The following is a 25,230-nucleotide window of genomic DNA, read 5'->3' as shown; positions in this document are numbered from 1 at the left end:
ATATAAAATAAATCATTTAGTATTATTTATGAATTATATTTTAAATTGACAAAATTATTCTGTTCCAATAAAAATTTATGAGCAGCTAAAATAATAAATAAAATATATTAATTTTAAATATTTATTTTTCTGATTTAGTTGATTTATATTCTGATAGGTTAATTATAGTTAATAAAAATAATAAACATATTCAAAAGTTTAAAATAAATGTAAATTTATTATTTATTTTCCTTTATATATTTCTTTTAACTGTATAGCTAATTAGGTTCTTTTATATTTTCTTAACTTAATTTTCCAAAACTTAATTTTTTCAAATTTAATCAATCAAACTAAATATTTATGGAAAATTAAATGAAGATAGCGCATCTTACCATTTTTATTGTTTTTAGCCAAAAATTTATATTAATTGACTCTAATTCATTATTACTTGGGGGGATTTTTTATTAATTAAAATTTACCACAAAAACTAATCGTCTTCTTAATTTTATATAAAAAAGTTAATTCTAAAAGTAAAAAAAAACATGAAATATATAATTAATTTTTTGTAAAAAGATTGATTAAAAAAGATTTAGGTAAAAGAAAATTAAAATAATGTAGCTTTTTAAAAGTATGTAACTAATCATTAAAATTGCAATATTGTTACTTTTTAAGGGTGTTTATTAAGTCAAAGGAAATGATTGTTCAGGTATTATATCAGATAATAGTTTTGATCCATCGCGTAATAATTTTTTTTAAAAATAAATCTAATATAAATTATAATAATTAAACTTAAAGAAATTATATGTGCTTTAGCTTATAATTTAATCTCAGATATCACTTAAATAGATCATAATTTAAATTTTCCAAGCAGTGATTGCTAAAATATTAAAACTATTGTACCAAGTAATACATATTATGGGACAGGAGGTGATAATTGTGATTATACAAAACCAATAATATTTAATTATAATAGGTAATCTTGTTAATTTTTTAATGCATAGTTAAATAAATTACAACAAAGATATTAAATATTATATTTTAAATTATAAATAGCTCACCATATTATGCTTAAAGAGTATTCCTTTACCCAATTAATTGGGTATTCTAATCCACTATTAGTAATTGCCCGACTTTAAATTCTTCTTTATCTGTTAATGATTTAGCTCCAAGATTTAACACCTCTTCATTATCTCTTTACTTTTCTAATATAACTTTATGTGATTACTTTAAAACAAACTTTATTTTTCCTAATCTTAATTAAATGGTTACTAAGATTTCCTTCTCTCCTGGCCTTTATGTTAAATATATTGAAAAGCTTTACATACTAATATTTAAGGTATTTATTATTTAAATTACTAATTTTGTTTTTTAATTAGCTTGAAAAGTCTAAAATTATTTTTTTAATTTATTAAAAGTAAATAAATAAAACTTTTCTTTTTCAAAAAATAATAAACTTACTTTTAATTTAATTATTAACATTTTCTAAATTTTTTTAATTTGTAGCTAATATTTTTTTTTTAATTTGATGAAAAACAAATTAATAGAATCAAATTTTAATAAAATCTTAAATTTAGTTAGAAAATTTTAAAGCTAAAGATTGAAATAAATTGATTTAATTAATTTTAACAAATTTATTTCAGTTATTTTTATTAAAAAATTAATATTAAATAAAAAGTGTCCTTTAGGTTGTAGTTCATGTGATGATAATTTAATAAATTGCCATAGTTGTGCTGATGGATATTATTTATCAAATAATTCTTGTCTAAAATGTGATATAAATTGTTAAACTTGCATAAATTCTTCTACTTTTTGTTAATCGTGCCCAGCAAGCAAATACTTATATACAAATAATTCTTGTATACCATGCTAAAATACAGGAGTATTCATAAGCGGCGCTAATTGCTTAGACTGTGATTAGAATTGTTTTACTTGTGTGAATTCTCCTACTTTTTGTTTATCATGTCCAGCAGGCACATACTTATATAGAAATAACTCTTGTTAATCATGCTAAAATATAGGAGTATTCATAAGCGGCGCTAATTGCTTAGACTGTGATTAGAGTTGTTTAACTTGCAACGGCTCTCTACCTACTAATTGCTTAACATGTCCATCTGGTAAGTATTTATATAAGAATAACTCTTGTATACCATGCTAAAATACAGGAGTATTCATAAGCGGCACTAATTGCTTAGACTGTGATTAAAGTTGTTTTACTTGCAACGGCTCTCTACCTACTAATTGCTTAACATGTCCTAATGGAAAGTATCTACATGATGATAATTCATGTAAAATCTGTAAAATAAATGATGGATTTACTATTGAAGGTATATATTGTAAAGCCTGCTTTAAGGGGTGTAAAACTTGTTTTGGAATAAGTAAAAACCAATGTTCTGATTGCTATGACTCATATTCTTTATTTAAATTATAATGTGATTAGTAATATTTTGTCTATAATTCCTCATTCGGAGATAGCTCTATGTAGTCAATAAACTAATCTATAGGATAAACCTCATAAATAGCCTATGCTAGCATAGTATCATTGAGTTTTTTATAAAATATAGTTTCTTCCTCTGGTTTTGGCTTATTAATGAGTGGTTTTATAGTTTAAAAGTTTAGCTATTTTTTACTGGTAGACACTCTTTTACCCAAAAATATCTATTAATTCTTGAAAGCTTTATCTAGTAATTATTTTTATTTGAATAATTAATTAATAAGTTAACTCAATTAAATAATTTTCAAAAAACTAATTTTTTTTCTATTATATTATTTTTAAATATATTAAACTTTAAATTAAATTAGAACAATATCCAACTAAGCAATTGAAATTTCTAAATGCCTTTGAAAATATAATCAGCTCAGATGATTAAAATTATTAAAGTGATAGATACAAATTAGTGAATATATCTTTTAATATTTTACTGACAGGTGGATAGTATGCTATAGTATTTTCAATAAGCTTATTTTGCTTTTTAGTTTTCTGCACAATTTCCACTTATGCTAATAATATTAAACTCCTTTAAATTTCAAGCAAATTTTATGAAAAAATTATATCAGGGTTTATCATTTAATATAGTTAGTTGTGCATAATGATTTTTTCTATAGGAATTAATCAGTAAATCAAAGAATTTGTAAAAAACTCTGTAATTTAATAATTGGGTTTAAAAATAGGCTTTACAGTTTTATTTTAATTATCAATTTTTTGTATTTTCTATGCATTAAAAAGATATATTAACTATTAAAAAACCTAATTTTATTGTAATAATTTTAATTAAATCACTAAATAGAAAAATCTAAATGATATTTTAGTAGAATCTAAAATAAGAACACGCTTTGTGTTTATTAACTTAGTTTTTGAAGCTTTACTTATACCAACTATTTTTATATAGCTTGATGAAATCTGGCAAGCTGCTACGTCAATTACAATATGTATTTAATTCAGCCTTCTTATTATAGTAATTTATTTGAGACCTTTTGCTTCTAAACTAAATAACATTTTTTTTATAATAAATTCTCTGCTATGGTTGATACTTTACATAGTATTTCTCATTTTAAATATAATTATTTAGGAAAAATTTAATAAAAATTATGAATTATTATTAGATGTAAGCTCCTTAGTATTTTTAATTATACTATTCTTATTAATATTATTACCTGCTTTTATAACCTTAATTTAACTAATTATGTAGCTGATTGAATTAATTAATTAAAAAAGAAAAGAAAATAATAATTAATAGTAATAAAGCTTTAATCAAATTATGTTGAATAGATGTTCAGAAACTCAAATTAAAAATACCATATAATAAACCTTAAATACATATGAAAAAGAAATATAAATGTCATCTTTATTTGATAAATTAATATCTAAACGTTATCACTTGTTCAACTACTCCAGAAAATAATTAAAATATAAAAATTAATTCGATTTAAAAAGTAACTGATTATTTATTAGTAAAATATATTTTGTATTAAATTTTGTTTATAATAAATATTTATCATAAAAACATAAAAAATTTTTAAAATAATAAAAATTTACAAAAAAAGATATTTTATATTGAAGTTAATTTTCAAAAAATCATATTTTTTTATTGTAGAAATTTTTGAATAAATGCTTTAACACAAATATAAAAGTCGCAATAACCCATAAACATTTTTTTAGAAAATATTTAGTTAATTTAATAATTTTTAAAAAATAATTGTAGATTTTATTTTATAAAAATTAAAGGGTTAGTTAGTTCTTAATTAATTAGGATTTATAATAAATATTTTTAAAAACAATTTATTTATGTTAGCAGTATGTATAATAAATACATTTCTTACTTGGAATAAATATCTTAATTGAATATAGAAATAAACATTATAAACTATTTTTTTAATTATTTTAAAAATATTTTTTCGAATTATTAATTTTATGAATTATTTATAATTATCGCATTTGAACTCAAACAATCTTATTTAGTAAAATAATAATGTCTGATTGCTTTTATTTCAGAATTTATTATCTACTTCTATTATTGATTATTAAAAAACTTGAAAAATCAAATTAGAAAGTTGAAATAATTATTTTTAAAATGTTTAAAACAAATATATACTTACTGCTACTAAATTTATTTATTCTTTTAGCCTTTGTCTTTAATTTACAAATTTTTTTTGTTTTTTACTTACTTTTTTTTATAGCTTTCTATCTTTTAAATAATTGTAACTTAAAAATGCTTGTTTACAAAATAATGTAAAAGAATGTGTATGTATTATGAATGAAATATAAAATTTAGATTTAATTTAGTTTTAATCAGTAACTTGAAAAATACTCCGCATTTAACTTCTGAAAAAAAATATTTCGCTGGAATTACTTTTATTAATTACAAATTTATGTTTGAAATTTTTCATAATTGTTTTTATTTCAAGTAAAATTAACATAAATGTTTCATAATTTTTTTAAAAAAAGATTGAGGTAAAATTATAATTAAATGTAAATTATTAAACTTTTAAAAGACATTTAAATTGTGTCTTGCTATTTTTTAAAGAAATGAATTAAATCAATGGAAAAGATTGTTCAAATATTATAGCAAAATAAAATTTCAATTCAATTCATCATGTAAAAAATATTTTTCATTCTATAAAAAAAATTTTAATTAAAATGATTTAAAAATTATATGTATCATAGAGTATATCCCAAAAATTAATCAAGTTAGCCCTAATTTGGTATTTCCTAGTCACAAAAATACATGTAAATTTGACATTATCGGTTACTATTGTAGTGGGTTCACGTTCTCATTAGACTTTATATTTTAACCTTTAATTTTTATAAAAACATTATTAATATACAAAATTATTATTGAAAAAGATAAAACTAAAATAATTTTTCAGCTATTTATAAAGCTTTGACTATTTTAGGATTTTATACCTCTTCATATACTTGCTATCAGATTATTTATTGCAAGGGTTTTTAATTTATTTTTGATTACTTTCTTAAATCAAATTGTTTATTTCATCGTTGTTAGGAAGTTATTAATTTGAAGAAACTTTATTTGGAGGAATGATGCTGCCTAAATTTTAAAGACCCACTTATTCTAGATAGGTAACTGGGGATTCTAATTCAATATCAGAATCTTGGTAGATTTATTCATGAGTGCTTAGATCTACTGAGAATATTTTTATTACTTCCTCTCAATCCAGCAACAAAAATAGTAGGTAATTAACATTAGAAAGTGATGGCTTAAAAGTCTAGAATGAAGTTTATATTTGTAAATTATATTCATTTTATTTAAAGAAGCATTATTCTATATTCTAAGGAATTGAAAGTACGCAAAAAGTAAAGATTAAATTATTTTTGTGAAGTCTTAAAGTACCTTTTGATTTAAACACTTTTATTGAACCATCATTAAGCTTAGCTTTTTAAATTAAAACATGGTATATCTAATTTTTATTCATAAGAAGGAATATTGAATTTAAAGCAATATCCATACGAATTTCTACCGCTAATTCATCTTCTTCTAATTTAATATTGTATATTTGTAAATTATCTAATTTCTCACTTCCTAAAGCATAGAGATTACTTTATTTTGGTAGATAAAATTATATCATTGTAAGCTTTCCAACTGATCTGAATTTTAAGTAAGAGAAATAGCAAAGTAAAGTGTCTAAAAATCCTTTTCCTTTAAAAATACTGATTTTGCATTTCCACAGATATTGTAGAAGAATTTTTTATTTTGCTGAGTATTTCCAGTAAATATTCTTTTGCATATGATATCCTTTGATCCAACTAAACATTGCTATTTCTACATGATGCTACAATTTTTAGTTTTAACTTACAATCGATGATTAACAACTCTTCCTTTAATATCATCAAATTTTCGCCTAACCAAATTATTTATCAACATATTTCTTACTCTCTACTAGGAATATCAGCAAAAGTAATACTAGCCATTTTTCCATTTAATTAAAATCCCTGTCTGTAGTTAACTAAAAATTATAAAAAATATACGCAATTATTCTTCATTTTAATATTTTTCTTTTAAATGTATCAATAATTCGGTTCTTTTATATACTTGAACTAATTTTCCAAAATTTCTTTGTTTCAAATTTAATCAATCAGGCTAAATATTTATGGAAAACAAAATAGCGTATCTTTTTAGCCAAACATATATACTAATTCGCTCTTTTTTATAATCATTTGGGGGGAAAAAAAATTGATTCATTTTTTTTATTAATTACAATTTTTCCACAAAAATAAATAGTCTTCTTTCTTAATATATTTTAAAAGATTTACTCCATAAAAATATAACATCATATTTATAATTAATTTTTTTAAAAAAGATTCATTAAAAAAAAATCAGTTAAAAGAAATATAATGTTGCTTTTTTAAAATATTTAGTTAATTATTAAAATTGTAATTTTGTTACTTTTTATGGGATTAAATTACAAATTTTGTTTTTAATTAGCTCGAAAAATCTAAAATTATTTTTTTTATTATTTAAAGTAAATAAATAAAATTTTCATTTTGCAAAAACTAATAAATTTACTTTTAATTTAATTATAAATATTTTCAAATTTTTTAGGAATTATATTAATCACTAACTTTTTTTTATTAAAAATATACCAAAAACCTCATTTATTTATTCATTATAAATTTTTGAAAAATAAATAAACAAGTTATAGAGTCAAATCTTAAATTTAGTTTTAGAGAATATTGAAGCTAAAGATTGAAAAAAATTTATTGAATTAATTTAATAAAATATATTTCAGTTATTTTTTTAAAAAATTTTAATATTTTTAAATAAAAAGTGTCCTTAATTTTGCAGTTCATGTGATGAAAATTTAATAAATTGCAATAGTTGTGTTGATGGGTATTTTTTAGTAGGAAATTCTTGTTAATAATGTAATATAAATTGCTTGACTTGTGTAAATTCTTCTACTTTTTGTTTATCATGTCCAGCAAGCACATACTTATATAGAAATAACTCTTGTTAATCATGTCAAAATACAAGAGTATTCATAAGCGGTACTAATTGCTTAGACTGTGATTTAAGTTGTTTTACTTGTAACGGCTCTCTAGCTACTAATTGCTTAACATGTCCTACTGGAAAGTATTTATATAGGAATAACTCTTGTTAACCATGCTAAAATACAGGAGTATTCATAAGCGGCACTAATTGCTTAGACTGTGATTAGAGTTGTTTTACTTGCAACGGCTCTCTACCTACTAATTGCTTAACATGCCCTAATGGAAAGTATCTACATGATGATAATTCATGTAAAATCTGTAAAATAAATGATGGATTTACTATTGAAGGTATATATTGTAAAGTCTGCTTTAAGGGGTGTAAAACTTGTTTTGGAATAAGTTAAAACCAATGTTCTGATTGCTATGATTCATATTCTTTATTTAAATCATAATGTGTATTGTAAAATTTTACGTATAATTCCTCATTAGGAGAAAGTTCTATGAAGTCAATAACCTAATCAACAGCATAGACTTCATAAATAGCCTCTACTAGTATAGTATCTTTGAGTTTTTTATAAAATATAGTTTCTTCTTCTAGTTTTGGTGCATTAATGAGTGGCTTTATAGTTTAGAAGTTTAGCTATTTTTTACTAATAGACACTATTTTACCCAAAAATATCTATTAATTCTTGCAAGTTTTATCTAGTAATTATTTTTATTTAAACAAACAAATTAATTAATTAGTTAACTAATTTAAATAATTTTCAAAAAACAAATTTAAACCTATAATTTTATTTTTAAATATTTTAAACTTTAAATTAAATTAGAACAATATCCAACTAAGCAATTGAAATTTCTAAACGTCTTTGAAAATATAATCAGCTCAGATGATTAAAACTATTAAAATGATAGATACAAATTAGTGAATATATCTTTTAATATTTTACAAACAGGTGGATAGTATGCTATAGTATTTTCAATAAGTTTAATTAGCTTTTTAGTTTTCTGCTTAATTTTCTCTTATGCTAAAAATATTAAACTCATTTAAATTTCTAACAAATTTTATGAAAAAATTATATCAGGGCTTATCATTTAATATAGTTAGCTGTGCGTAATGATTTTTTCTATAGGAATTAATTAGTAAATCAAAGAATTTATAAAAAATTCTGCAATTTAATAATTGGGTTTAAAAATATGCTTTACAGTTTTATTTTTAATATCAATTATTTGCATATTCTATGCATTAGAAAGATATATTAGATATTAAAAAACTTAATTTTATTGTAATAATTTTAATTAAATCACTAAATAGAAAATTCTAAATGATATAATAACAGAATCTAAAATAAAAACAAGCTTTGTGTTAATTAACTTAATTTTTGAAGCTTTACTTATACCAACAATTTTTATATAACTTGACGAAATCTGGTAAGCTGCTACATCACTTTCTATTACTATTTAATTAAGCTTTTTTACAATAATAATTTATTTAAGACCTTTTACTTCTAAACTAAATAACATTTTTTTTATAATGAATTCCTTGCTGTGGTTGATACTTTACATAGTATTTCTCTTTATAAATATTATTATTTCGGAAAAATTTATTAAAAATTATGAATTATTATTAGATGTAAGCTCCTTAGTATTTTTAATTATACTATTCGTAATAATGTTATTACCTGCTTTTTTAATATTAATTTAACTAATTATGTAGCTGATTTAATTTATTAATTAAAAAAGGAAAGAAAATAATAATCAAAGCTTTAATAAAATTATCTTGTATAGAAGTTCAGATAATCAAATAAAAAATACAATATAATCATCATTAGATATATATGAAAAAGAAAGATAAATGTCATAATTCTTTGATTAATTAATGTCTAAAGACTCTTAATTGTTCAACTACTCTAAAAAATAATTAAAATATAAAAATTAATTTTAATTTAAAAAATGAATGATGGCATTTAAAAATAATTATTATTAATATAAATATTGTATTATTTGTTTATTATAAATTCATTTTAAATTAATTAAAAATTTACAAATAATTGTAAATTTTTAAATAAAAAATAAGAGGCAGGTTAGTTCTTAATTAATGAGGATTTATAATATTTATTTTGTTACATAATTTAGTTATATTCACTATAATGTATAATAATTCCATTTCTTAATTGGTATAAATATCTTTAATTTAATATATAAACAAACATTAATAAGTTAATTTTTTGTTTTATTATTTTAAATAGACTTTTCTATTATTTATTTTTATAATTATTTTATTTGAGCTCAAAAAATGTATTTAGGAAAATAATAATGTTTCATTGAGTTTATTTCATAACTTATATCTACTTCTATCATAGATGATTAAAAAATTATGAAAAAATCAAATTATAAAAATGAAAAAATAATTTTTAAAATGTTTAAAATAAACATATATTTTCCGCTAATCGATTTACTTTTTCTGTTAGCTTTTATCTTTAATTTATAAATTCTTTTATAATTTTTAACTTACTTTTTACTTTTTCTAGATTTGTATTTTTTAAATGATTGCAACTTAAATATGTATGGTTACAAAATAATTTAAAGGAATGTGTATTGTGAATGAAATATAAAATTTAGATTTTATTTAGTTTTAAGCCATAGCTTTAAAAATACTCTGCTGTTAATTAATGCGAAAAAAAATTTCAATATAATTTCTTTTATCAATTACAAATTTATCATAAAAATTTATATTTTTATGTTTGAAATTATTCATAAGTGCATTTATTTCAGGCAAAAAATAACACAAATGTTATAATTAATTTTTTCAAAAAAGATTCAATAAAAAAAATAAAGGTAAAATTAAAAGTAAATGTAATTTATTTATCTTTTAAAAAACATTTAAATTATTATTTAAATTGCTGTTTTGCTATTTTTTAAAGAAATGGATTAAGTCTATGGATATGATTGTTCAAGTATGATAATAAAATATAATTTCAATTCATCACGTAAAAAATATTTTTTATTCTATAAATATAATATAAATTTAAAACATTTAAGAAATTATCTGTGCTTTAGCCTTGAATAATATCCCAAGCATTAGCCAAGTTAGCCCTAATCTGACATTTCCTAGTTCTAACTGCTAAAGTATTAAATCTGTTCCAAATGGTGCTATGTTTTATGGGATAGGAGGCGATAGCTGTGACTATACATTTCCTATAGTTTATAAATATAATAGGTAACAAACATAATCACTTTTAATATGGGCTATAAAATTAATTAATAGTTTATTATAAACATTTTTTAAAAATGTAATTAGCACTCCATATTATGCTTAAAGAGTCTTCATTTTCCCAGTTCAATGGGTTTTTTAATCTAATAGTAGCTGTCCAACAATAAATGCTTCTATTTCTGTTAATAATTTAGCTCCAAAATCTACAAATTTTCCTCCATCTGCTTACCTTAGTCCTCAAAGTTTATGTGATTACTATTCAAGTAACCTAGTTTTTGATAATCTTAATCAATTAGTTACTTAAATTTCCTTCTATCCTGGCTAGTATACAAAATATATTGAATAGCTTTACATATTGATATTTAAGGTATTTATTTATTTTTAACAATAATAATTTTAATTCTTTAAATGTTTATTAATTAATATCTTACACTCCCTTTCTCTTTTTAAAAATTTTAAGATTTTATAAAAAAATATGAATAAATTTTCATTTATTCATTCTATCACACATTGATTTTCTATAAATAAATATGTTTTTATGTAGTTTTATTGATTATTATTAAATCTGTTTTAAGTAAGTTTTTAAAGTATCTTGAATCCAAAGTTTGAAAAAAATAAATCAAGGTAATATAATAAACTTTAATGTTTAAGATTTTTTATTTAAAAGTGCCCTTTAGGTTGTAGTTCATGTGATAATAGTATGCTAAATTGTCAAAGTTGTATTGATGGATACTATTTAGTAGGAAGTTCTTGCTTGAAGTGTGATTTAAATTGCTTAACTTGTGTGAATTATTCTATTTATTGTTTATCATGTCCAACTAACACATACTTATACACAGATAACTCTTGCTAATCATGCTAAAACACTGGTGTCTACATCAGTGGTGTTAATTGTTTTAATTGTGATTAAACTTGCTTGAATTGTAACGGCTCTTTACCAACTAATTGCTTAACATGTCCTGTTGGAAAATATTTACATGATGATTAATCATGTAAAATTTGCGATACAAACAATGGCTTTTTTATTTAATCAACATATTGCAAAGCTTGCTTTTAGGGATGTAAAAAATGCTTTGGAATTAGTTAAAGCCAATGTTCAGAATTCTATGATCTAAATTTTCTTTTCAAATAATATTTAAGCTATAATTCCTCCATAAGTGATGATTCTATGTAGTTGATTAACTAATCGATAAATTACTCATCATAAATAGCATTTACAAGTACAATATCTTTGAGTTTTATATAAAATTTAGTGTCTTCCTCAAGCTTTGGCATATTGATGAGTGGTTTTATAGTTTAAAAATTTAGTTATTTTTTACTGGTAAATACTCTCCTTCCCAAAAATATCTACCAATTTTTGTAAGCTTTATCTAGTAATTATTTTTATTTGAATGAATTAGAAAAATTAATTTTAATTTATTATTCCTTTAAATTAATTTTAATTAATTAACTAAACTATTTTATTTATTTTTTATTTTTTATAATAATAAAATTTATTTAATTTTATATTAAAAGAACAGTATCCAACTTAGCAGTTTACATTTCTAAATGTGTTTAAAAATGTAATAAGTTCAGATTACTAAAATTATTAAAATGATAGATACTAATTAGTGAATATATCTTTTAACATTTTACAAACAGGTGGATAATATTTTATAATATTTTCAATTTGCTTATTTTGCTTTTTAGCTTTCTGTTCAATTTTCTTATATACTTATAATGTTAAGCTCATTTTTTATTCTAGCAAACTTTATGATAAAATTATATCAGGGTTGATCATTTAGTATAGTTAGTTGTGCGTAATGATTTTTTCTATTGGAATTAATTAGCAAATCAAAGAATTTGTAAAAAACTCAGAAATCTAATTATTAGGTCTTAAAATAAGTTTTACAGTTTTAATTTTAACATCAGTTCTTTGCATATTCTATGCGTTATACAGATATATTAACTATGAAAAAGCCTAATTTTATAACAATTTTATTTAAATCACTAGATAAAAAATTCAAAATGACATTATAGTAGAATCTAAAATAAGAACACACTTTATGTTAATTAACTTAGTTTTTGAAGCTTTACTTATACCAACTATTTTTATATAGCTTGATGATATCTGGTAAGCAGCTACATCACTTTCTATAACTGTTTAATTCAGCTTTCTTATCATAACAATTTATTTAAGGCCATTTGCTTCTAAGCTAAATAATATTTTTTATATAATGAATTCTCTGCTATGGTTGATACTTTACATAATATTTCTTTTAATAAACATTGTTATTTAGTAATCTCTAATTAAAAAATATGAAATATTACTAGATGTAAGCTCCTTAATATTTTTAAGTATTCTATTCATATTAATATTATTACCAGCTTTGTTAATCTTAACATAACTAATTATGTAGCTGATTCAATTTATTAATTAAAAAAGAAAAGAAAATAATAATTAAAGCTTTAATAAAATCATCTTGAATAAAAGTTCAGATACTCAAATAAAAAATAGAATATAATAAACCTTAAATATATACGAAAAAGAAATATAAATGTCATCGTTCTTTGATTAAATAATGTCTAAACGTTCACAATTGTTTAACTACTCTAAAAAATCATTAAAAAATAAAAACTGATTTTAATCTAACTAAGAATTACATTTAAAATGACTAATATTAAAATAAATTTATGTATTAATTCTTGGATATAATTTTTTTTAAGTTTATATTTAAAAAATAATAAAATTACTTTAAAAAAATATAACTGTAAAGCTATTTTATATTGGGAATTGCTAAACTTATGAATTTTACCAAAAACATGAGTTTGTCTAGCATATAAAATAAATATAAATTATTAATAACATTTTAAATTGTATGAATACAAAGTTTATACAACTAACAATAATCTTTAAATCAACATTTATATTGTAAAATTAATTTTACTTAATCTATCTATCTAGGTTACTCTTTAGCATTAGTTTTTATTTTTAAATCATTATTTTACATTATGCCTTAGATATCCATAGTTTAGTCTTGATATAAAAATAAAATTTTTTTTTTATTTTATTATAAATAGAAGACTTTATTAGAAAGTAGAAAGGTATTTTGGTGGCCTTAAAGATGTAAAATTAAGAAGAAAACAAAAAACTCAAGAGAATAATAACAAAACTAGAACACATGAAAAAATAGTAAAAAATAATATTATTTTAATTAAAATGTTAACATGTTTGTTTTATTTATTGTTCTAACAATTTTATTATATTTTTAAATCAATAGGTGTATCATTCACCCTATCCTTATATTAAAATGGACATAAAATGTGAATATACTTTGTGTTAAGCATGAAAAAAATTCTTAAGATCATTTTTCACTTAATATGTGCATTTTCAACCACTATTCAGATTGTTCAATAAAAAGCACCTTATTTCTTTTAGCAAATAAATTAGATTTATTTTAATTTTGAAATTTGAATATTTAATATTAATTATATTAGGATAATAAATTGAAATCTAATTAAATATTATTAACTTAACTATTTTAATTTTTTACAATTAAAATGTGTGCTAATATTTTTTATCAACTCTAAAGTAAAATTACCTATAAAATAATATAATTTTAAATGTATTGTGTAAGTAAATGCATTTTTTTTTTTGTAATTTAATAGAAGTTTAACAAGCAAATAAATTTAATTTAATTTGGTGATGCAAATCATTTATTATTTATTATAAAAGAAAGACAAATTTAAATCTAATTAAACCTGATTATTGTCAATTAGTAATTGCTTATATAAGATAAACGTGTGCTTAGTTTTTTTTCTCAATTTTATAGAAAAATCAATAGGTTTGAAAATGAAACAAATAATTATCACTGAATTGTAAAAGTAATTTTTTTTTTTTGATTTTATGATTTAGTTAACCTAAATCTTTTATTATTTATTATAAAAGAATGAGTAATTGAAATCTAATTAAATACGATTATTTTTTTAGCTCTTAAATCCTTTTTATATAGAAGGAATAATTTTAAATACAAAATCTAATCCAGAGATATTTTTGATAATTATTTATTTAATATTCTTTGATTTTTAAAGTACCATAAACAAAAAAATGAATAACTCGAAACGTGGTATTTGTTTAACCTTTGCTGCTTTTATCTTCCTTTGCTCAAGCTATATTTCTTGTTAGTCAGATGTCATCAGTCTTCCTTTGAAGATTAACAAGTCTGATTAGTTAGTCATACCTAGTAAGTTCGGTAGTAAAAGCTAATGTGAGATTGAATTGCTTCCTTTAATTGGATATTGCTCTAATGTAATTACTTAGTCAAAAGATTAGTCTAAAACCTGCGGAGCTACTGCTATTGGTCAAAATAGTTTTGTTTAAGGATAAGAATATGTTACCAAATTCTAGCTTGGTAATTTAACAGCTAACTTAAACTTTACAAATCCTGATTCTAAATCTAGCTTTTATGGAGAATAAGCCCTTTGCTTTGGAAGTATATTTGATAATTAATAAGATAATATTATTTAAGAGCTTGCTTCTTAAGGAGTGATATAACAATAGTAATTCTTTGTCAATGTTAACAGTACTAATTCTACAAAAGGTGTTGTAGGAAGTATAGATGTTGGTAGCCCAAACTTATCTTTGATAAAAAAAGGATAAAAATTTGTTTAACTTAAACACTACAACGGCAATTCAGATTACTCTACACCCTCAGATTTCTCATTGAAGTATGGAGATCTTAAACTTAATTATGGGACTGTAGCTGGTTTTGATTTGTATAGTCCCTATATTAGCATTGGAATCTTTTAATTAAACAGTATCGTCAAATAGATTTAAGACGAAGGAATTTAGTATGAATATCATTGTGAATAATCTGACTTAAGTACCTATAAATTCAATGTAGATTCTATTGAGAAGCTGAAGGACATTTCCCTGAACTTAATTGCAACTAGCGGATAACCATTCAAAATTACTTTAAAACCATAGCAATATACTAGAAAGCAAGAAAATGGAAAATACTAGGTACTCCTCTTCCCTTTAATTTACAGCAGTTATATTAGCCTCGGTTATACTGTCCTCTAATCTTATTATGTTGGTTTCGATGTACCTAGCTAAAGTTATCTCATTTCTGAAAAAATCCAAACAAACATCAATTAATTCTGAAAGTATTAATTATAAAAAGTTTATATATTATTAATAAAATTTATATACAAACCAACCTTAAATTAGGCATTTCCTTATAAATTTAAATATATTTTATTTATTTTTTTTAAAACAAAATTTAAATAATTCTAATTTTTTTTATTTTACCTGTTAATTTTTCATTATTAAAAATATTGTTCCTTATTAAACAAAAAACCTTAAGCAAATAAGTAAAACACCCAAAAAAATTTTAGTTAAAAAAATGGTAAAAAAATAAAATGGTTAAACGGCTTAGAGATTAAAAACTTTAAGTTGATAATCTTTAGAGTAACTGAATTTTAATAACTATAAATTAAAATAAATTTATTATGTTCCTTTAATATATATATAGTTATATATCAGCAAAAAGTGAAGTGATTATTTATTTTTAGTCAAAAAATATGTATAAATATGCATTTTTTGGCAATTTACTTTATTTAAAGTATGCTTAATTATGATCAAATAAGAGAGTTTAAAGAGTCTAATTAAAATTATTTGGAGATAATTTTAAAAGGAATCTCTTCATTATTAATCTTTTACTGATAATCACAAGTGTAAAGTTTAAAATAGAAGTTAGTACTTAATTTTAAAAACCTAAAACCATTTTTATATAACCTAGCAATCTTTTATGATGCCTTTCATTTATGATCAAAAAAAATTTTTTTGTTTAATTTTTGAAATAAAGAGTGAGTAGTTAAATTAATTTATTTGTAATAATTATTTCTATAATCCTGTAGCATTTTGTTAAAGTTTACTTTGTTTTTATTTTCTAATCTCAAGTAATACATAGTATTGTCATTTAATCTAATTTTCTTTAGAAGAGATAAATTATTTAAATCAATTTTTAACCTATTTTCAGCTACTTAAATTTTATTTAGCTAAGTATTTATTTAATATGAAGAAATATTTATAGGTACCTATACTTTAATTTATTTTTAATTCTTTTGTGATAATGAAATGAATTTAATTTATTTTTAAACTTTAAAATAAAAATTAATTTCTAACAAATAATTCTCAGTTAAACTTAAGAAACTCTTACTTCAATCTTAAGATATTTTAATCATAAATTTATTTTTAAAAACTACTTAAAATTAAATATTTGGTTTTGGACTAAATAACTTTTAGATAGACTTTAAAAATATATTTAATATTTTTGTTTGCATTTACAAATTAAATTTATTTTACTTTAATGAACTTCAATTTTATTTTAAATATGTCATTTTTATTTAAATATTGTTATTATTATTCATTTAAACATTATTAAATAGCATTTTTAGCATAAGGAAATTAGATATATTTATAATTAAACTAGAATCTACTTTATAGATGTTTTTGCAATAAATAATTGAATCTCTTTTAATAATTAATAAAAATGTTTAATGATGAATTTTATTAATTGTTTATCAATAAAGGGTGTAGATTTTTATTAAATTAATGCTAAAAATAAAAAAATCTACAATATATCTTGTTTGAATTTCATTTTTTTGTAATTTTTGGCATAAAAGCTAATTTAATTTTATATTTAAGATTAAGCTCATTAAATTATTAGTTTAGTATTTTAAGAGTATTATCATAATTATTCTTTGAAAACCTACTAAAAAACAAAACCCTCTCCAAAATAACCTCTTAAAATACTAAATTTTTTAGAAAAGAGACCCTTTAATAGAATTTGTATAAAATATTATTTTTTACAAAATATTTTTTGTTAAATTATTTATTTATTTTTTATAAACATACACTTTATATATGAAACAAAATAATTATATTATCATAATTTTTTATTAATTAAATATAAAATTTTTATCCCTAATATAAATGATTTTACAAAAAATTCAATAATAAATATCATTTAAATTTATTTTAATTTGTTATAATTATAATATATCAGCTGAATTAGCTTTTTTTTAAATTATTCGCTGTTTATTATTATTATGCAAGTATTTATTCAGATTCCTAAGTAAAATTGGAAAAATCTGAAACAGTAAAGAATTGAGAAACACTAATTTCTAATTGAGTAATTTTGCCTTAAGTTTCTTCTAAAATATATTTTTTCCTCCGCTTTCTTTTACTTTCTTTTGGATATTTAAGAATTAATATATTTTTTGATACTTTATCAATAAATGCACTATAAATTCTAACTATTATTTATGCATATATGATTTTGCAGTGCATGCAAATAGATTTTGATTTTAATTGCAATTTAAAATAAGAAACCCACCTTTAATTTTGTGAACTATAAGAAAAGGAAAAATAATGAGGCTATTAAAAAGTTATTAAGGTAATTTAAATGATCTAAACATACAAAAAAATAATGAAAGAATGAATAAATATTGTAAAGAGTCAATCATACATTTTAACAGGAATTTAAAGGAAAAAAAGAAAAATCTATCTAAACAAAAAAGAATTTATTCAAAAATTAATTTATAAAAATATAATCAAATATTAAATATCTCATTTTAAACTAAATTCTATAAAAATTCCAATCAACTTTAATATTCACTAACATTATTCTATTTTAACAAATAAAATATTCAATACATTTTTGAAATAATTTAACCCAACTTTCCTTTTAAATTAATTAAATCTTAAAATACACATACTTGGAAATTAGTTGAATAAATTATCTCATTAATTTCTTTTCAGTCCATACAGCTCAGCCCTATGTAAAAAAATTTCAAATTTCATGAATCTTACTTAATTCTTAATGTTAAATACTAAAACTCTGAAAATTGTTTGCAAATTATACATAAATATTTATTATTCAAATATACAAACTAAATACTAGCTATTTTTTTATATTAAATTTCTATCATCTTTGATATTTATGATTTACAGAAGTTTTAGACAATTAATTAAATAAATTTACTATCTTTTTTTTCTTTTTTCTATGTTTTTAATTAATTTTTTGCTTACTACTGAAACCTATTAATCTAAAACAAATATCAATATTAAAATTTTGATCGTATATCAATAATGTACAATAGAGATAACAATTTGAAGAGTTACTTATATTTCTTTACAAATTTTTTTACTCATAAAATATAATAAACACCACAAATTTTATATATTTAAACTTTAACAAACTTTTTTAATCAAATTACTATGAATTCATTTTTCAGCAAATTGCATTTTTTCTTAATCATTTAAGCAAAATCTGAGCTATTTAATATTAATGCGTACATACCATTTTTATATTAGTAAATATTCTAAATTTACATAAATGATTTTAAATTGATTAATATTACTTTTTTAATTCTTTTTAAATTTTTAAACTTAAAAAAATCTTTTAAAAAATTTTATAAAACTCAAAATCTAGTTATCATTTTTAAAAGCTTGAATCGAAATATTTTGATTTATCAAGCATTACTCATTTAGCTAGATATAATTGTATAAATTTCAAAGTTCAATTTGAATAGTAATATCAATCGTTCTATCTATTAATTCCTTTCAGTTTGCATAAATTTTTTTAATCAATAAATTTTAAATTATTAAGTATATGTAACATATAAATAAAAGAAAAACCATACAATTAATTAGATTTATTTTATATTTAAATATAATAAAAATTACTTTTTGAAGACGCGCTAATAAAAATATTTGTAAAAATAATCATGTATGACTTGCTTATTTTATACTTTATCCTTGCGAAGTTAAATTATATAATATATTTTAATAATTTAATTGATAAATAAAAAACTAATATATAAAGTCAAATTTTTTAAAGCAAATTTAAGTGATAAATCCAAGTTATTAATTTAGATATGAGTCATATTTTTCGAATAGAATTACTAATTATTTAAAAAATATGTGAATCAAAATGATAAAAAGTAGGGTATTAAGATAAGAATACTTCTGATTTATTACTTAATTCAATAAAAACCACGTATTTCTAATGTTTTTATCTTCCAATTTTTTATAAGTAAGAAAATTATTTAAGAGGTTAAGATTAATAGTTTGCCAAATTTTAATTTACCACAAAAATTTATGTTTTCTTATTTTGGCTATCACTTGTAGAGATTATTGGAATAATTAATATTTTTTTCAAACATTAAAAAAAGCAAATTTTATTTAAAAGTAATTTGAAATGAAATAATACAGTCTTCTTAAATTTATCAATATTTAAATTATTATTGAAATTGCAACTCTGTTATTCCTTTCAGGAGTTTCTACAGTTTTTGGAGAAGACTGCACAAATGCTTCAAATGGATAAAATTTTAATCCGTCATGTAAAAATAATTTACTAATTATATGGATAAAATTAAAACTAGTTTATAAATATTTAACAAAAAGAATACATATGCGCTCTAGCTAGTTTTTAAATTTCTGATTTTAATTAAATGAATCCCAATTTGATATTTCCAAGTAGTGATTGTAAAAATATAAAGAGAATTATAGAATAAGGTAATTCGTACTATGGGACAGGTGGTGATAATTGCGACTTTACCTAGCCAATAGTTTTTAATTTTGACAGGTAATTTAAAAACTTTCAAAATATTTATAAAATAATTATTTGCTTTTATTTTTTTGTTTTTAAATAGTTCTCCATTGTATGCTTAAAGAGTGTAACTTTTTCCTGTTTAGTGGGTTTTTTAATCAAGTCCATCTTGCCCTACTCTAGATATCTCTATATCTGTTAATAATTAGGCTCCAAAATTCTATAAATTAAATCCATCAAAACACCTTGATTAGGGTATTTGTGATTATTATTAAGATAGATTTACTTTTGATAACATCAATTAAATCATTTCTAGTGTTTCTTACACTCCTGGTTTAAAAACAAAATACATTGAGTAGTTTTACATCTTAATATTTCATGTACTTCATTCTACCTTTTAAATATTATTTCAATAAATTAAAATAAAGAAAATTTAAATTTATTTTTTTTACCAGCAATTAAATTTTTTAAGTTATTTATATTCGAAACATTCATTTATAATTTGAAGCTTAAAATTTTGATTCTAGCCTAATTTAATTTTTTTTAATGGAACAAACATATTTTAATGTATCTCAAATCATTAAAATATATAAAAAAGAGTCTATCTATTATCATAACTTTTTTATCTTCAGCTATTTTTAAAAACTATTTGAATTTCTAATAAATATTTTTATAGCAACCTCATATTTCTTTTTAAAATTTTTCATAAATTTTAAATTAGTTATGAATTTTGTTATTTTATACAACTCCTCCCATTATTAAATAATTTTGTTTATAACTAGATACATAAATATATTTATTTTAATTAGGCTAGTCTTTTAATTTTAATTAACTTCAAATGTATAATTTAAAGATTTATAAAAAAAGTTAAATTTTTTTCTTGATATAGACCATTTATTGAAATTTTTAAACATTTTTTACATACTATTTTTTAAAAAGTGTCCCTAAGGTTGTAGTTCATGTGATGTTTCTTTATAAAATTGCCAAAGTTGTATAGATGGATATTATTTATCAGGGACATCTTGTTTGATTTGTGATTCAAATTGTAAAACGTGTACAAATACTTCTAGATAGTGTTAATCTTGTGGTAATAATTTATATTTATATACTGATAATACATGTTAAAGCTGCAAAAGCGACAAAGTTTTTATTAGCGGCAATAATTGCTTAGATTGTCATATCACGTGCTTAACTTGTAATGGTGTTTCGACATAAAATTGTAAATCATGTCCATCAAATAATTACTTATATCATAATAATTAATGTACGCCTTGTATAGCTGATAAAGTTTATATTAACAGTTAAAATTGTTTAGATTGTGATTAAAGTTGCTTAACATGCGATGGACCTTCATCAAAAAATTGCAAATCATGTCCAAATGGTACTTTTTTATACCATAATAATGAGTGTGTACCTTGTACAGGTGATAAAGTTTATATCTTTGGCACAAGTTGCTTAGATTGTGATTCAAGCTGTTTAAAATGTAATGGTACTTCATCGAATAATTGTATAAGTTGTTCAATAGATAAATATTTAAATAATAGCAATTAATGTGTATCTTGTACAGGTGATAAAGTATACATTGATGGTAGTAAGTGCTTAGATTGTGATTAAAGTTGCTTAACTTGTAACGGCCCTTCATCATAAAATTGTAAATCATGTCAAACTGGAAGCTATTTGTATAATAGTAATTAATGTGATCCTTGTTCTGGTGTTAGAAAATATATTGATGGCACAAATTGCTTCGACTGTGATATAAGTTGTTTAACTTGTAATGGCCCTACATCTAAAAATTGTAAAACATGTCTAATCAATTCTGGTTCTGCAACATATTTATACCATGGCAATCAGTGCATATCTTGCACTGGTGATAGAGTATATGTAGATGGTCCTAATTGCTTGGATTGTGATTTAAGTTGCTTATCATGTAATGGTCCTTCATCCAAAGACTGTAAATCATGTCCAACAGGAAGTTATTTGTATCATGGAAGCTAATGTGTACCTTGCATTGGGGATAGAATTTATATTGATGGCACTAATTGCTTCGATTGTGATAAAAACTGCTTAACTTGTTATGGTCCTGCATCTAATAATTGTAGGTCATGTCCGAATGGTACTTATTTGTATTAAAATAATTAATGTATAACATGTGCAGATAATGGAAAGTATATTAAAGATTCTTTTTGTTATGATTGCGATTAAAGTTGTTAAAATTGCAATGGCCCTCTACCAACCAACTGCTTATCATGCCAAGCAGGAAATTATTTATTTGCTGATAATTCTTGTAATTTATGTGATATTTATAATGGTTTTATCATCTAAGGTTCATATTGTAACTCTTGCTATAAAGGATGTAAAAGATGCTTTGGAATTAGCAAATACTAATGTTTGGATTGCTAAGAGGAATATTCTTTATTTAATTAATAATGCATTTAAAAATATTTTATTTATAATTCGTAGATAAGAAATGATACGATGTATAATATCGTTTAGCTAATTCATGATTCCTCATAAATAACTTTTCTAAGCTCATTGTTTTTAAGCTTTACAAATAATATGGCATTCACTTCAACATTTGCTTTTCTGATGAGTGGTTTTGTTGGATAAAGGTTTAGCTTTTTTTTGCTAGTAGATGCTATATTCCCTAAGTATCTATACGAAATATTATTAGCTTTATAAAGTAATTTATTGGTTTTCATGATTTATTATAAATTTCAATTTTAAAAATTTTTACTTAAAATTTCACAAAATAACTTTAAAACAATTATTTTAGAGGTGTAGGGGTAAATTTTAATGATTTTTTTAAAGGAAAATTGAAGCAATAGTTTTAAATAAAACTGTGGTTTCAAATCAAAAAAAAAATTTTTTTCAGAACCCTCTCCTTAAAGAAAGAATTTTATTTTTTTTATTATATATTTAAAAATTTTTAATAATTGATTAATTAGAGTAATATCCTACTCAGTAACTTAGATTTATGAATGTTTTTAAAAGTTGGGTAAACTAGGATGCTGTCACTTAGTATTAAAATTTAAGATATGAAGAGGTCAATATTTCATTTAATATCTTTCAGACAAGTGGTTAGTATGCTATCATATTCTCTGCTAGTGCTCTATGTTTTTTCATTTTCTATTTAATTTCTGCTTTTGCTAAAAATAGGAAATTTATCTCGTATTCTAACCTGCTTTATGATAAAATTTTCTTAGGTTTAATAATTCAATATAGTGAATTATGCACAATGATTTTTATCATATCAATTAATCAATAAATTAAGGAATTTATAAAAATCTAAGATATCTAATAAATAGGACTTAAAGTGACTTTATTGTTGATATCATTTGCATCAGCTGGAGGTGTATTTTATACCTTGTACAAATATATAGACTCTAAAAATATTCGATATGATAATACTGACTTTGAACAAATAACAAAAAAAAAAATATTAGATGATATAATAGTAGAATCAAAAATAAGAAATTACTTTATATTAATAAATTTATTATTTGAAGCTGTACTTATACCAACAATTTTTATATAGCTAAATGAGGTATGGTAAGCAGCCACATCTATTTCAATAGCTATTTAATTAATTTTAGTAGTTATTACAATCTATCTAAGACCATTTACCACCAAACTTAATAATAGTTTATTTATAACTAACTCTTTACTTTGGTTACTATTATATGTAATGTTCCTTTTGATAAATATATACATTTAACAACCGTTTTTAAATAAATATGAAGCTATACTTGATGCAGGAATCTTATCATTTATAGTAATAATATTCATACTAATATTTTTACCATCGATTGCTATGTTGATTTAGCTAATTCTTTGGATTATTGATTAAGTTATTAAAAAAAAAAAATAAAACTTAAACTAATAATCTTCAAGTTTGAATAAGATTATTTTTAATAAAAAAGTAGACATTAAAATAGCAAATGATACATCATATATTCTAAATAGATACCAAAAAGAGATGTAAATATCTAATCTATTTGATGAATTAATGTCTAAGAGAACATAAATGGTCAAATTCTCTAAAAAATAATAATAAAAAGATTTAGAATTATCATAATTAAATTTATGAAAGATAAAATATTATTTATTTATTTATTATTTTCTTGTAAATAGTTTATTTTATATATTTTATGATTTCTGTAAATCCATCCTTATTAATTTAAATTTATTAAAAAATAGTTTAACTAAAGTGATTTAAAATATACATTTTAGTAATTATTTTTTACTTGTTACTACCATAATTAACTTTTGATTTTTTTTTTTTCATATAAAATCCTATAAATAATATTTTCTTAATAAAATAATCTTAACATAAAAAAAAAAATGTAAATGTTATAAATATAAATAATATAATAACTAATAGTACAACTTACAGAAATTTATAGTATAAGCAAAATTCACCTAAAATTCCTTACATAGACCTGGAATTGCTTTCTATAGCACAAAAACTTAAGAAACTATACCTATTAAAAGGGGAGACATTAAATTTGAAATCTAATTACATCCCTTTATGAAGACTTGAAATAATAAATCAATTAAGAAAAATATAAAAATAAATATACTGATATTTTACACAAAAATACAAATATTTAAAATTAAAATTAGATTTTTGATAATTACAATATCAACATACAACTGTTAAAAAAATAAAAAAATTATTTTTGCTTTTTGATATTAAATAATTAAATGCATATCAATTTATTAAATAAAATGGCTTTATAAATAGACACATGAATAATTAGAAATAGCTAATAACATAAGACAATTAATCCATACATTAATGTTTTCAACAAATAACAATTAGAAACCATATAACTCATGCAAAAACGAAAAGAAAGATCTTGAATAAAAGATTAACAAATATTGAACTTGGATTTTTCCAAATCTTTTGATAAAATAATTTTTTATAAAAATATTAATAAATATCTATGATCTGTTTGTTTGAGATTAATTAACTTAGAATATAATTTTCAATTTGTTATTTG

General features: G+C 20.8%; 6 protein-coding genes across 6 annotated transcripts; 4 read left to right on the top strand and 2 right to left on the bottom strand. All coding sequences in view use genetic code 6, as the record gives it.

Moving 5' to 3' along the window:
- Positions 1 to 591: 591 nt before the first annotated feature.
- On the top strand, positions 592 to 2,802 carry TTHERM_00549540 (zinc finger lsd1 subclass family protein; the record flags this gene model as incomplete). The annotated part of the gene is made up of 5 exons (XM_971609.2): positions 592 to 718; positions 775 to 952; positions 1,033 to 1,315; positions 1,655 to 2,512; positions 2,779 to 2,802. The coding sequence occupies 5 exons, from the start codon at positions 592 to 594 to the stop codon at positions 2,800 to 2,802; spliced, it is 1,470 nt and encodes a 489-aa protein (XP_976702.2).
- A 2,387-nt stretch (positions 2,803 to 5,189) lies between these two features.
- On the bottom strand, positions 5,190 to 6,219 carry TTHERM_00549550 (hypothetical protein; the record flags this gene model as incomplete). Its single annotated transcript, XM_971610.2, has 3 exons — positions 5,190 to 5,269; positions 5,442 to 5,615; positions 5,826 to 6,219. 3 exons carry the CDS (start codon positions 6,217 to 6,219, stop codon positions 5,190 to 5,192), a joined length of 648 nt encoding a protein of 215 aa, XP_976703.2.
- A 1,227-nt stretch (positions 6,220 to 7,446) lies between these two features.
- Positions 7,447 to 8,464, bottom strand: TTHERM_00549560 (hypothetical protein; the record flags this gene model as incomplete). Its single annotated transcript, XM_971611.2, has 3 exons — positions 7,447 to 7,710; positions 7,761 to 8,122; positions 8,368 to 8,464. The coding sequence occupies 3 exons, from the start codon at positions 8,462 to 8,464 to the stop codon at positions 7,447 to 7,449; spliced, it is 723 nt and encodes a 240-aa protein (XP_976704.2).
- Positions 8,465 to 10,343: 1,879 nt separating this feature from the next.
- On the top strand, positions 10,344 to 11,809 carry TTHERM_00549570 (zinc finger lsd1 subclass family protein; the record flags this gene model as incomplete). The annotated part of the gene is made up of 5 exons (XM_971612.2): positions 10,344 to 10,407; positions 10,460 to 10,637; positions 10,719 to 10,998; positions 11,299 to 11,623; positions 11,772 to 11,809. The coding sequence occupies 5 exons, from the start codon at positions 10,344 to 10,346 to the stop codon at positions 11,807 to 11,809; spliced, it is 885 nt and encodes a 294-aa protein (XP_976705.2).
- Positions 11,810 to 14,700: 2,891 nt separating this feature from the next.
- On the top strand, positions 14,701 to 15,774 carry TTHERM_00549580 (transmembrane protein, putative; the record flags this gene model as incomplete). Its single annotated transcript, XM_971613.2, has 1 exon — positions 14,701 to 15,774. Exon 1 carries the CDS (start codon positions 14,719 to 14,721, stop codon positions 15,772 to 15,774), a length of 1,056 nt encoding a protein of 351 aa, XP_976706.1. The 5' UTR covers positions 14,701 to 14,718.
- A 4,102-nt stretch (positions 15,775 to 19,876) lies between these two features.
- Positions 19,877 to 24,314, top strand: TTHERM_00549590 (transmembrane protein, putative; the record flags this gene model as incomplete). The annotated part of the gene is made up of 5 exons (XM_971614.2): positions 19,877 to 20,018; positions 20,083 to 20,263; positions 20,331 to 20,607; positions 21,167 to 22,907; positions 23,173 to 24,314. The coding sequence occupies 5 exons, from the start codon at positions 19,877 to 19,879 to the stop codon at positions 24,312 to 24,314; spliced, it is 3,483 nt and encodes a 1,160-aa protein (XP_976707.2).
- Between the last annotated feature and the right edge of the window lie 916 nt (positions 24,315 to 25,230).

This window comes from Tetrahymena thermophila (genome assembly GCF_000189635.1).
Source record: "Tetrahymena thermophila SB210 genomic scaffold scf_8254823, whole genome shotgun sequence".
NCBI classification, from domain to species: Eukaryota; Ciliophora; class Oligohymenophorea; order Hymenostomatida; family Tetrahymenidae; genus Tetrahymena; species Tetrahymena thermophila.
This window is presented reverse-complemented; position numbering and strand designations above follow the sequence as displayed.